Raw genomic sequence first — 13,137 nt, 5'->3', positions numbered from 1 at the left:
TATACTAATACGCCACAAAAACCTACTCTTTCCACCAAGTCATCTGTCACAGAACCCCAATGATAATATTCAATAATTTTATCAGCAATTACAGGGCACAAAACCAAATGCAACTTACTTTTATAACTTTATTGAGACATTCATCAGCAACCATCCTTACATCTGACTCCGCATCATCACTGCAGAGTAGGAAAAGTTCCATAGCAATGCCCAGCAATTTCTGAAATTCTGGAGAATTTCTTTAATGAAAAAAAGAAAAGTTATCATGAGCCAAGTTCTACTTGTCAGGTTAAACTCCTGGAAGTTACGCTGTGTTCATAAAATTCCAAATTAATTGAAAACATAAGAATTACTTTTCAGCTTCAATAATCCGAAGTTAGCACATTCCCCAGTACAGCGGTACCTCGGGTTAAGTACTTAATTCGTTCCGGAGGTCTGTTCTTAACCTGAAACTGTTCTTAACCTGAAGCACCACTTTAGCTAATGGGGCCTCCCGCTGCCGCTGTGCTGCCGGAGCACAATTTCTGTTCTCACCCTGAAGCAAAGTTCTTAACTTGAAGCAATATTTCTGGGTTAGCGGAGTCTGTAACCTGAAGCGTATGTAACCCGAGGTACCACCGTATTTTGAAAAGGCTCCTCATCAAATGCTGGCTACCTTCGGATCTTGCTCCTCTCCTTCACTGCAATCCTTTGGTGCATGAGAGTTTGAGGGAGGAGATGCAAAAGCACACTATAGCAGAAAAGCTGTGACAAATAGTCATAAAAACAGGTGCAGCCTGAGATGCTTTGGTACCTGAGGCTTAACACCCTGCTGCCACCCCTGCAATTGGAGGGGGGGTGAGGCTCCACAAGGGCTTCCTCTCAAGGAAAAGTCCTTGCAAACTTTGCAAGGGTTTCTCCTTGAGGAGAAGCAGCAAAGCAGAGCGGAGGGACACCTCCCTCTCACTGAAACTCAGCAAGAGCAGGGTGTTGCGGAGAGATTTCCCACCGGCCGCTCTCCACCCTTAAGGGTGGGGGGAGCCAGCAGCAAAGCGGAATACAGTGGTGCCCCGCAAGACGAATGCCTCGCAAGACGGAAAACCCGCTAGACGAAAGGGTTTTCCGTTTTGGAGGTGCTTCGCAAAACGAATTTGCTATGGGCTTGCTTCGCAAGACGAAAATGTCTTGCGAGTTCCTGCAGGGGTTTTTTCCTCCCCCCCCCCTTTTTCCCAAGCTGCTAAGCCGCTTAACAGATGATCCGCTAAGCCGCTTATCAGCTGATCCGCTAAGCCCGCTAAGCCGCTAATAGCGCTAATCTGCTAAACCGCTAATGGGCTTGCTTCGCAAGACGAAAAAACTGCAAGACGAAGAGACTCGCGGAACGGATTCTTTTCGTCTTGCGAGGCACCACTGTACTGGAACGCCTTGCTCTCGCCAAAACTGCATTGTAAATTATGGATAATGAGGTTTGTGCATGAGAGAACGTACGGACTGAGGTGTGAGAGATAAAGGGTGGGAATGGTTCTTGTCCTAGCCAGTGACCACCAGCAAGTTACCCCAAGGGAATATGGTCCTCAACAACAAAACAGTTCCCAAACACTGATCTAAACAATGGCTGAGGAACAAGCAGGATTGAGCCAGAGGGACTATTTGGCTCATGCACTCTCCCCATCCTTTTCATGGTTTTATTTTCCGGTTTGATATTTAACTCTGCATTGCAGGGGGTAGGGCTAGATGGCCCTCCGTGTGTCCTTTATATAATTCTAAGAAGAAAGCACGGTTCCCAAACTTAGTACGTAACACAGATCTGCAGTTTTTTCTGAAGTAAAAACATTCACTTTCACTCTATACCTCGCCTGCTAAAAGCTTTTTTTTTTTTTAAGCAAGCCTACCAAGATATGTTTATTGGGCACATATTTCAGCATGTAATTTTATTTTAAAAGTACATTTTAAAAATGTTTATTGTATTTATAGTTTGATCATTTTAGGTCAACTTATTTTCAACATCATTGGTAATTTAAATGTATTTTATACTTTTTGTATTATACTTGATGTGAACTGCTTAGATGGATAGGTTACTAGTTTTCAAACTGTGGTCTGCAGACCAATAGTGGTCTACAACCTTCAATTAGAAGCCCCACAGCACATCTGTGAAGCACGCTTACAATTTGAATTCTAGGGAATTCAAACTGTAATACAGCAAAATACAATGAAAGAAATAAAAGAAGCAGTAAAAATGCAATTAAAAACCATACAGCATCTAGCACAGCACACTACAGTTGCTACAACAAGCAGAAAAAGTATTAAATGGTCTGCCAAGACCCTCAGCAATTTTCAAGTTGCCTGTGCGTAAGAGGTTTGGGAACCACTGGGTTAAGTGGTATATAAATACTGTATAAATGAATTTCAGATTGCTCATAGAATCATAGAATCATAGAGTTGGAAGAGACCACAAGGGTCATCGAGTCCAACCCCCTGCCAAGCAGGAAACACCATCAGAGCACTCCTGACACATGGTTGTCAAGCCTCTGCTTAAAGACCTCCAAAGAAGGAGACTCCACCACACTCCTTGGCAGCAAATTCCACTGTCGAACAGCTCTTACTGTCAGGAAGTTCTTCCTAATGTTTAGGTGGAATCTTCATGGGGACATTGTTTTCACACCTTGTCAAGAGGAAGCTTTCATATTAAACAGTTTTCCCCATTAATGAATATAGTGCAATTGTTTCTGAGCAGTAAATAGGAGAAAAGACTGGAGAGCTTTCAGTGCTGTATTGCTATTAGAAACACCCCTATTTTATATTTGCTCAGTGCATCATATACCATAGGCAGGACTTCGGTTAAAAGTGGGTGCATCTAACTGCAGACAGAGGTGTAGCTAGGTATACTGAACAAACTCCTCCTTATCAGGGCAGCAAGCCCAACCACTCAAATACACCAAACAGCAGCATACACAGGAGAACCAAACCATTATTTGCTTGTCTAGTTCCTCCTTTCCCTGCCTTGATCAAGAGTAGCATAAAGCCCTTTACAAGTAGAAGAACCACATTTTGAGAACTGATTATCAACCATTATATTTCATCCTGCAATGAACTGGGAGCATAAGAGCAAGTTCCCTTGTTCTGCAAACAAGCATGATGAACCATTAGAGCAGCAGAAGTACAATAATTTATATTATATACTCATTGAAACATTGAATCACTGAAACAGAACAGCATTTGCATAAACAGAGATCAGAAAACGCTTGATTACCTTAAAGACTGAGCAACTATATTTTCACATATTGTTAGGCAATGATTCACTCGATCTTTCTTGGTGGTGGAAAGTTCTTTCTTTCTAAAATAAGAGATAAGATTTGTAATTATACAAAATACCAACACTTGATATGCTTTATACAACAGTAAAGTTAAGGCAGTAGAGCTATCCTGTGAATATCAGAAAATTCTATTTTGTTGTTACAATGAACTGATACCTTGACTACATTATTTCTTAAATTCATTCATTTGGTAAAAAATGACTTAAGAATCCTGAGAATGTATACAAAACAACATTTCATGTAAAACATACTCTATATATTTCATCAATATTCCAAAACCTATGATCCTCAAATTAAGGATGGTATAGAAATTAATAAATAATAATATAAAAAAGTGTCAAGAAACAATAACAGAATGATTGCAATAAATTTCTTCCTAAAATGCTTGAGCAAGAAAAGGGTTTAGTTTTACAGGTTTTCTGAAAATGCATGGCACTGAAGTCAAAACTCAAAACGACATAACCAAAAATATCCTGTGAACCGCCCTGAGATCTTATGATGAAGCGCAGTATAGAAGCCAAACAAACAAATAAATGAAAATATTCAATTCTGACCAAGACAGCATTAAACTTACTTAAATATCAACAAAACTATAGCTATTATTTCAACTGAACCATTAGTTCCATGCGTCTAACAGGGCTTTGAACTTATGCTTCCTCTCCTTTCTCAAGCTACATTGCATAATGATTCTAAAACAAGAGAACTTCAGATCTGGCAAACAGATCTACAGTGTAACGGGGCATGGTATCCTAAAAGGTACCTCTGAAATCTAGCCTATCAGTTAGAATGTTATGTTGTAAGAATGTTATCTTGGAAGAATCAGAGTTGAAAAGGCCCTCAAAGGTAATCAAGGGCAAACTTCTACTGATGCAAGAAACCAGTGGTGTAGCGTGGGTTGCTGGCACCCAGGGTGGGGCAAGTGATGCGCCCCCCTAGTGGCCTTGGCAGCCGAGGTGGAGGCATGCACCAGGTGGCCTCTTCCTTCCTTGGACACTTTCCTGCCTTCCTCCCTCCCTCTCGAGCAGGCCAGCAGGTGGCATTGGCAAAGGTGAGAGGGCAGGGGGTACGCTGTAATTTGAGCCCATTGGCATTTCGAGCAACAGAAAATAAATCTGACCCATCACCTAAGTGACAAGTGAGGTTTGAACAAAGAATAGAGCAGTTCAATTACTTCTTGCAATCTAAACACTATACTTAGAATCATAGAACTGGAAGGAATCCCAAGAGTCATCAAGTTCAATTTCCTGCAATGCAGGAATCTCGGCTACAGCATCCATGACAGATGGCCATGGACCACACTGCTGACTCATCTAATGTTTAGCTTGTAGTCCACTAAAAAGCCCAGATCTTTTTAACATGTAACTCACAACTTGTGCAAGGATTGCATTCCGAAGATTGCAGGAAAAGTCAAAATCACATATAGTTAATACAACCCCAGTACTGCTCCTACAAAAGCATACCCATCTGACAACCCAGCCAGATGGGCAGGGTATAAATATTATTTTTTATTATTATTAGCCAGCGAGCTGAGTGGGCCTTGCTCACCAGACTCTGGAAAGTTCAAACAAGCCTCCCAGCAGTAGGTAAGCAAATATGAAAGCTAAAAAACTCCACACCGGGGAAACTCAGAGCAGAAAGAGCTTTTAAGGCTAGCTCTCCACTTTGCATGTGTATGATTTCAGCAGGCCAGCTCCCAAGCGCATGAAGCTGGAATCACACTTTAAATTTGCATAAGTAGTGTCACTCATCCTATATCTGTGCATCTGAGTCTTCCCACCCACATTTATTTCTTTTGGAATTTCTTTTGTTAGTTTTGGCCCAGTTTTCCAACATATCAAGATCCTGGATCCTATCCCAACCAATTTTATGTGATCTGCAGCTTTCATGAGCATCCCTTTCGACGCCTTCATCAAAGCCATTTATAAAGGTACAATATCAAAAGCATATCGGACAGAATCCTGCACCACCACACTTCTAGGTGGATAAGGAGCTATTGGTCAGCATTTATTAGGTACAGTCCTTCAATTAGTTGCAAATCAACATAGACAGTAGACTCCCCTTAACCACAACCAACTTGCATGTGATGAAGTGGACTCTAGTCCAGAAAAATGCATGCCATGGTAAATTTGCTTTAAAGATGTCACCACATCATCATCATTTGAAAGCAAATGAGCGTCTACTCACAAGCAAGCCCTACTGAATTTAATGGGGCTTACTCTGAGGAAAGTAGAAGTTTGGTTGAACTCAGTGGGGCTTATGAACACACAGATTCCACTTAGAGCTCTGAGTGGGGAAGCAGATGGAACTTGACTAGTAAATCACTTAAACTATTCATAAATTAGTTGAAAATGTATTAAACATAATATATGGAAGTTTATTTAATATTTTTATTAAATCTACTACTTCCTTACATTTTAAGGCCATCCACCACTGCAAGGAGCCTCATCAAAGGCGCCCCCGTCCTGCCACTGCAGGGACGAATGGCGGGACCCTCTGCATCCACAGGGAGGCTCAGCAAGGCCCTCCACCACCACAGATATATATTGTGATATACTGTGATATTGTGATATTTAGCTGGTGCTATATCATGAGTTGAAAACCTGGTGTTGCCCAGCCCTAGCAATGAGGAGGTTTGATGTATGAGTTTGTGTATTTAACTTATCTACTTAGTAAATAAATGATAACAGAAAACTGCATTTTCTATTAGCAGTAACTGATGATAAAATTATTAAGAAATTCAGTGTGTTGCCAAAAATGGTAATTTTATTTTACGCTTTTATTTGTTTAGGTTTTACATGAATTTATGAAAATCTGAATAAAAGTATTTCATCTCCTAAGCTAATATTTGTTGAGATACATATTTTTAAAAGGGGGAATGGTGCGATCTGCCATAGAAATTTTAAGTTTAAGTCGTAGTTTTATTTGGGTCAGAGTTAACTTCTATTGGTGATACCCTGCGCTATTTTCATACTGTTAAAGGTTTCATTTTGTGATGGTCTGATGAGCATATCTAAAACTCTTTACTCAAAGAAAAGCTGCAAGCATGAGAATGTATACAAAAAACTACAGCTTTTATGAGAAAAGTGAAAGTGGACTGGAAAGAACTCCACATAAATTCTGTGACCTTACCGCAGAAAGAGCAGAGGCTAAGAAATTTTGTCCCAGGAAAGCAAGAGGAGAATTTGTGTGTCTGTCACATTTATTTGGATTAACCAAACAAATATTTGTCTGCACATCTCCCTGGAAGCAAGGGCTGTTAGATTATGTTTTGAACACCTTTCTATGTTTCTGGATAATTATATACCTGTTACATTTTAAAAGAGGGAAAATATTAAAATAGATACAAGTGTCCAGCAATTTGAGAAGCAGCTCAAATGCACTCACAGAAGTGGCACAGCACCTGCATACAAGACTTCCAGTCTATATTTATTTGAAATTAGTAGCACTCATACCCTTGCAATTCCCACTCTAACCATCTCTTTGGTTGTTACCATACTTCCCAAATGTTACTATTCATACAGTACCCTCCCTCTCATATTTGCTTAGGTCAATCTATAAAGCAACAACTACACCGAAGGTGGGCAGGTTTTCCCCCACATAAGAGCCGTGTGCCCTTCTGGACAATCTTCCAGGGGCCACACACAGTGGTAGGACTAGAGGCAAAAGTGGGCAGATGAATAAACATAAATTTTACATTTGTACACTACACTAGTTTCCATACATACACCTTTTTATCCTCTAGTCAGACAAGCAAGAAGCATGAACAGAGTTGAAAGTCACATTCCATCTAGGAAAAACCAGTCAAGCAGGTTGCAAAGCTGGGCCAGGAGGTAACTGGGGAGGAAATGTGGCCTGTGGAGAGTCCCAAGGGCCAGTTAAAGAGGCATAAAGGGCCACATTCGGGCCCTGGACCCGAGGTTTCCCAGCTCTATACATTAACAAAGAATTCTGGAACAAAGAACAGCTTAAAGAGTAGGAATGAGACCAAGATTATAAAACACAAGCAGAAAGATGGCAAACTTTAACACATAATACTTTATTTATTGTTCCCTACATAACTGGGATTTAGTTAGCCTTAGCTAGGGACTGAGCCTTTAGTGAAACAGGCCCTGTCTTGCAGAGCTCCCTACCAGCACAGGTTCAGCAAGAATAATCCTTGCTTCTCTCAGACATCTTCTGCAAATTCTGTTGTTCACACAGGCCTTCACAACATGAATTTCTCTTTTTAACTAACCTGTATCTTGGTAAAGGTAAAGGGACTCCTGACCATTAGGTCCAGTCGTGACTGACTCTGGGGTTGTGGCGCTCATCTCACTATATTGGCCGAGGGAGCCAGCGTACAGCTACGGGTCATGTGGCCAGCATGACTAAGCCGCTTCCGGCGAACCAGAGCAGAGCACGGAAACGCTGTTTACCTTCCCGCTGGAGTGGTACCTATTTATCTACTTGCACTTTGACGTGCTTTCAAACTGCTAGGTTGGCAGGAGAAGAAGAAGAAGAAGAAGAGTTTGGATTTGATATCCCGCTTTATCACTACCCGAAGGAGTCTCAAAGCGGCTAACATTCTCCTTTCCCTTCCTCCCCCACAACAAACACTCTGTGAGGTGAGTGGGGCTGAGAAACTTCAAAGAAGTGTGACTGGCCCAAGGTCACCCAGCAGCTGCATGTGGAGGAGCTGAGACACGAACCCGGTTCCCCAGATTACGAGACTACCGCTCTTAACCACTACTCCACACTGGCTCTCAGAAGCAGGGACTGAGCAACGGGAGCTCACCCCATCACGGGGATTCGAACTGCCAACCTTCTGATAGGCAAGTCCTAGGCTCTGTGGTTTAACCCACAGCGCCACCCGCGTCCCTCAACCTGTATGTACTGATGTTTTAAATTATGTTCTTATGGATACCCTTACTGATTTTATTATATTGTGTATGTTGCATACCATTTTGACATACTTCATGAAAGTGAGGGTTATAAATATTTAAACAAATAAATGTTTAGGAATATGTATGTACACTTAAATGTTTCCAAAATAACTAAGGAGTTTTTAAGAAGGGCTTGAAGCAAAGAAGACAGAATGACAACTGGATTGTACTAGGTATAGAATGGAGCTTGAGTTGAGGCAACAGGCATGGATATAAGATGACCTAAGAAAGCATACAGGGCAGACCTATGCATTATACATAGTACATGGGAACTGCCTCTCAGCAATGAGTTACACCGGTTTTCAGCTGGAACATGTTAAAAGAAATGTGTAACTAGCTCCCTTTACTTGAGTCACTTCCAACAAGTAACCATCAACTCCTGGCAGTCAGATATGTAAGCTTTTTAGCAGCTGCTTTTTTATTATTTCAAGTAGAATTATCTGTAAGGATACCAAAGCCTGTTAACTTTACTCAGGGTTATAGCTGTAGTAAAGAAAACAGGGACTGGAATGTCAAAACTAATCTCACTGTAGAAAGTAGTATGGCAAGGGTCAGAGTTTTTACAGCTTTAACTTTCAGCAGCAATCCATAAATGCACCTGCTTCCTCCTTGGTAGTAACAGGTTCCTCCCCTCTCTGGAAAATGCCCAGTTTCTCTCCAGGAGGTCTACCACAGACAATTTGGTGAAGAGAAATGGTTTTCTCTCAGGTTGCCTTGCAACATGTGCTGTCTTGGGAAATGTTTTAACCCACCAAAGAGTGGGCATTTCTCCTGTTGTTTTACTGATCTCGGTTTCCAACTCTGGAAAACATTTCCTTCTTTAGAAATGGGGTGAGGGGGTGAGGCAGTGGGGGAAATTTGAGAGCTTATAATTTAGACAGAAAAGGAGCATTGTTCTCCCAAGGCAACAAATTAGAATAACTTTGCAGTGGTATCATAATGATGCTTATTCAAGAAGCAAGTCGTACTGAACTCAAAAGGATTTGCATCAAGGTGCCACGCAAAAACTCTTCTCTACAACCAAACAAAGCCATTTAACTATTTGTGGCCTTTGGCGGGGATGTTTTTAATGCATTGTCCACCTCCCCTTGGTTTTAATGTACCTATGTGGGAGGAGGGATTGTTTGTTCATGTTTGTCTGTTTGCTGCTTTATCTTGCCCAGGACAACCCAAACAACTTACAAATTTAATAAATAATAATGGAAAAATATGACTAGTGCTCTTGTAAAAGCCCTGGATAACTTGCAGAACATCCTGATGGTTTGTGCCATTGACACGATCACCCCTGAGAACCCTCTCCCACTTCATGGAGCCTATTTGGCTCCCGTGTATACTCCAGAACTTAGGGACTCCCGTGTATACTCCGGAACTTAAGGTGGGAGACGGCTTGAACACTAGTGCAGTAAAACTCTAGTCAAAAGCAACTGAACACTGGTGAGGGCTCATGACCAACACTACCTAGTGGTAGTGAAAGCAGCAAAGGAGGCATACTTTGCTGCTTCCACTGCATCCTCATTGTCGCCAGGCAGAGCTTTTCTGGGTAGTAGAAGGCCTCTTACAATCTAGCCCAAAGGAGGAGGAAGAACTGACTGGCTCACTGTGAATTGTTTGCGAAGCATTTTGAGGATAAAATCCACCAGGTTCTTGATTCTGCTGTTGCAGCAGATGACCTGTTATGGATCTAGCCTGTCCTGTTATGTTGTATGAGTTTCAGTTGGTAAGGCTTGAGGTCGAGGATGTGGACAAAGTGCTTGGCTCGGACTTGTGCTCTGGACCCTTGCCCTTTTTGGCTGAGGAAAACTAGCAGAGAGGTTACAGCTGCATGTACGAGAGAAAATGGGTTATTCTCATTCCTGAGTGTAAATCATCCCATAGATTATTTAATTGCAAGTGCATGGTCAACCAAGCCAGTTGCTACAGTAACAGCCCAGTGCCCTGACAACAGCTGTGATTGATGCATGTCAGCTCAGTAGTCTGTTGGTCTGCAGTTTGTCTATCAGTCTGTTTCTCAGTTATGCCAGTCGGTGTCACATCTTAAATTGTTTTAACTTATTTAGCCTGATTCAAAGTGCTGGTTTTACCTCTAAAGCATTAAATGGCTCAGGACTGCAATGCCTCAAGGACTGTCTCTCCCCATGTGAACCAATTCAGACCCTGTGATCATCATCTGAGGCCCACAAGAGATCCAGAGAGTGGCAACATGAGAGCGGACCTTTTCTGTGGTGGCTCTCTGCAGGGAGGTTTTTCTGGCGACTGGTGAAAACTTACCAGGCCTTTTGACTGATTGACATACAATGTCCTTTTAAATGTGTTTGTGGGGAGGGGTCATGAACTTGTTTTGTTCTTGCTTTCACTATGCATTTCGGGTTCTCAATTTGTATTTTTATCTTGCGAACAGTGAAGTGGGGTATATATAACAACAATAAGTGCTGAGTAAATATAACAATAAGTGAAAACATCTATTGGACTTGAGGCCCCGAAGATTACTACATTTCCTCGATTTTAAGAGGCTGGTTTCCGCGATGTAGTTGCCGTGCTTTGCTCCTTCCAGGCTACACTAGCCTGCGGGGGACACGGATGGCGTCCAAGAGCAAACGGCGCTCCGGCTCTCACCGCTCCCACCGGACCACCTCCCCGCCTCTCCCTGCGGCCGCTTCCTCGCCCCCCGCCCGCTCCAGCCTTCCTTCACAACTCACGGTCTGGGAGGCGGCTCCCCGGGGGCGGCGGCGACCGTGGCGGCGGCTGAGGCGGCGGCGGGTGGTGCCGTGCCTGGTGCTGCTGCTGCTGCCGAGGCAGCGGGGCCCTGTTGCTGCTGGAAGGAGCGGAGGGACTCGAAGGCCTTCATCAGCTTCTCCATGGTGGCCATGCCCCCCCTCGCCCTCACAGAGGCGCGCGGAGGGAAGAGCCAACTCCGGGTCCGGCTGCTGGCCGGCTCCCGGCCGGCCAAACTCCCTCGCCCGCCCTCGGGGGACTCGGCCCCGCAAGAGCCGTCGCGGCCAGCCGCTCACAGCGCCAGAGCGAGCTAGAGGCGGGAGACGGCGCGCTCAGTCCGCCACCGACGCGCCGGCGCCATCTTGAGAGCCTCCCATCATCCCCGGCGGCGGCAGCGGCGGCGCGGAAGCTCCTCGCTCGGCGATCCCGGCACAAGCGCTGACAGCTTCCCGTTCCCCAGGCGAGCCCACCGCCCCGCCTCCCTGGATGGACAGCCGAAGCCACCAATCGGAGCAGGGGTGGGGAAGGGGATCGCCGCGCCCACTTCCTGCTCAAGCCACACGCTCGAAGGAGGCGTTTCGCCAGTCTGCGGGGAGGAAATCGGCGAGGGCCAATCGCAAAAGAGAGCGGGACCGAAGGCCCTCCCACTTCTAACTGGGCGGCGCTGAGACCCCGCCCCGCTTTCTGTCCAGCAGCCTCGCGAGCGCGTCGCTGTTGCTTCGAAGGCACTTCCAGCTCGCCCGGCGGAGGGCGCTCCTCTCTCGTGGGCTCAGTGAAATAGCTCTCTGTCTGGATCCCCAAATAAATAATTCCCGCAAGAGTCCCGGACGGCGTTGGCTTCCGACCAGTGCTATGATCCTTCTCTGTGCAGCAGGAGCGGTTATTTCAAATCTCGACAAATCCGTGCATATCCTTCCTCTTCTCCTCTGCTTGGTGGTGGTGGGGTTATTATCTCGTTACGTATTTTTGTGATTTTCATATAATACCACAAACTGCCCTCTGATCGTCTGCACATACATTTAAAAATTAAAAAACAAACCATTGCCACAAAACAGAACCTCTGGATTACTTTTTGAGTTTGACATGATGTCGTACTTAAAATACTTGCGGGGGCGACTAAGACGACCTGGAATTGGGAACCGGAAGGCTTGGCAAAGAAGCACAGAGGATCGTGGTCTCTGGACCCCCAGAAAAGCGAGAGCCAAGGCCGCCTGCACACTCCGCCTTCGAAGCGAATTCGAAACCTGCCCTTTCCCTCAGAGAATTCTGAGCACCTCGCTGGAGTTGAGTTGCCAGCTCCTTATTTGCTCAAAAACACTTTAAAAAAGAAAAAGTCCCACCTATCCCTGAACGTCAAAATAAAGTTTGTATGTTTCTGAACTACAAAATAAAGGTTGGGATACCCCCACATCATGCATCCTCATAATTAGGGGCCTCCCTTTCCTTCAAGCACAACAATAATGTTAATAAAAATTATCATGTTTCCAAATTATCATAAATGCATGATCAGGACCAACCATGATAGACTGGCATCTTGTAAAAGGATGCTCCATTTTTGCTTGGGTGTATGATTTGTCCTTGGGACGCGGGTGGCGCTGTGGGTAAAAGCCTCAGCGCCTAGGGTTTGCCGATCGAAAGGTCGGCGGTTCGAATCCCTGTGGCGGGGTGCGCTCCCGCCGTTCGGTCCCAGCACCTGCCAACCTAGCAGTTCGAAAGCACTCCCGGGTGCAAGTAGATAAATAGGGACCGCTTACTAGCGGGAAGCTAAACGGCGTTTCCGTGTGCGGCTCTGGCTCGCCAGAGCAGCGATGTCACGCTGGCCACGTGACCCGGAAGTGTCTTTGGACAGCGCTGGCCCCCGGCCTCTTGAGTGAGATGGGCGCACAACCCTAGAGTCTGTCAAGACTGGCCCGTACGGGCAGGGGTACCTTTACCTTTTATGATTTGTCCTGGCCCAAAGCATATTTTGGAGTCTCTCTCTCACCCCCCCCCATACCCTTATCGAATGACAGTTGCTGGGATTCTTTAGGGGAAGCAATGTGCTTCACGGGTGTAGCCAGGCTTAGGGCGGGAGGGGGGGAGAAGAACCTAAGCATTTTTATTGATTTTCTTGATTTGTGTGGGGAGCTGCCCCCCTGCACATGATGTGCTTTAAATAACGTAGATCTACCCTTAGTTCAGTTTGTCAAGACCAGTGACAGGTGCAGACA

At 44.7% G+C, this 13,137-nt stretch overlaps 1 protein-coding gene across 2 annotated transcripts in view; it reads right to left on the bottom strand.

Annotated features, from left to right (window-relative positions):
• The window catches only part of HTT (huntingtin), a 102,533-nt gene extending 91,045 nt beyond the window's left edge, over nucleotides 1–11,488 (bottom strand). Inside the window, exons 1-3 of one of the 2 annotated variants that reach the window (XM_083398926.1) lie at nucleotides 10,912–11,488; nucleotides 3,230–3,313; nucleotides 119–239 (exon numbers count right to left, since the gene is read on the bottom strand). In XM_083398926.1, coding sequence (XP_083255052.1) covers nucleotides 119–239; nucleotides 3,230–3,313; nucleotides 10,912–11,081 — 375 coding nt within the window. In that variant the 5' untranslated portion in view covers nucleotides 11,082–11,488. The remainder of the gene's footprint in view (nucleotides 1–118; nucleotides 240–3,229; nucleotides 3,314–10,911) is intronic. The other variant, XM_083398925.1, reaches the window with a different exon arrangement.
• Nucleotides 11,489–13,137: the final 1,649 nt, after the last annotated feature.

The sequence above is a fragment of the Podarcis tiliguerta genome (assembly GCF_965153285.1).
Source record: "Podarcis tiliguerta genome assembly, chromosome: 9".
NCBI lineage: Eukaryota > Metazoa > Chordata > Lepidosauria > Squamata > Lacertidae > Podarcis > Podarcis tiliguerta.
Note: the sequence above shows the minus strand (reverse complement) of the source record. Positions and strands in the feature narration are given on the sequence as shown.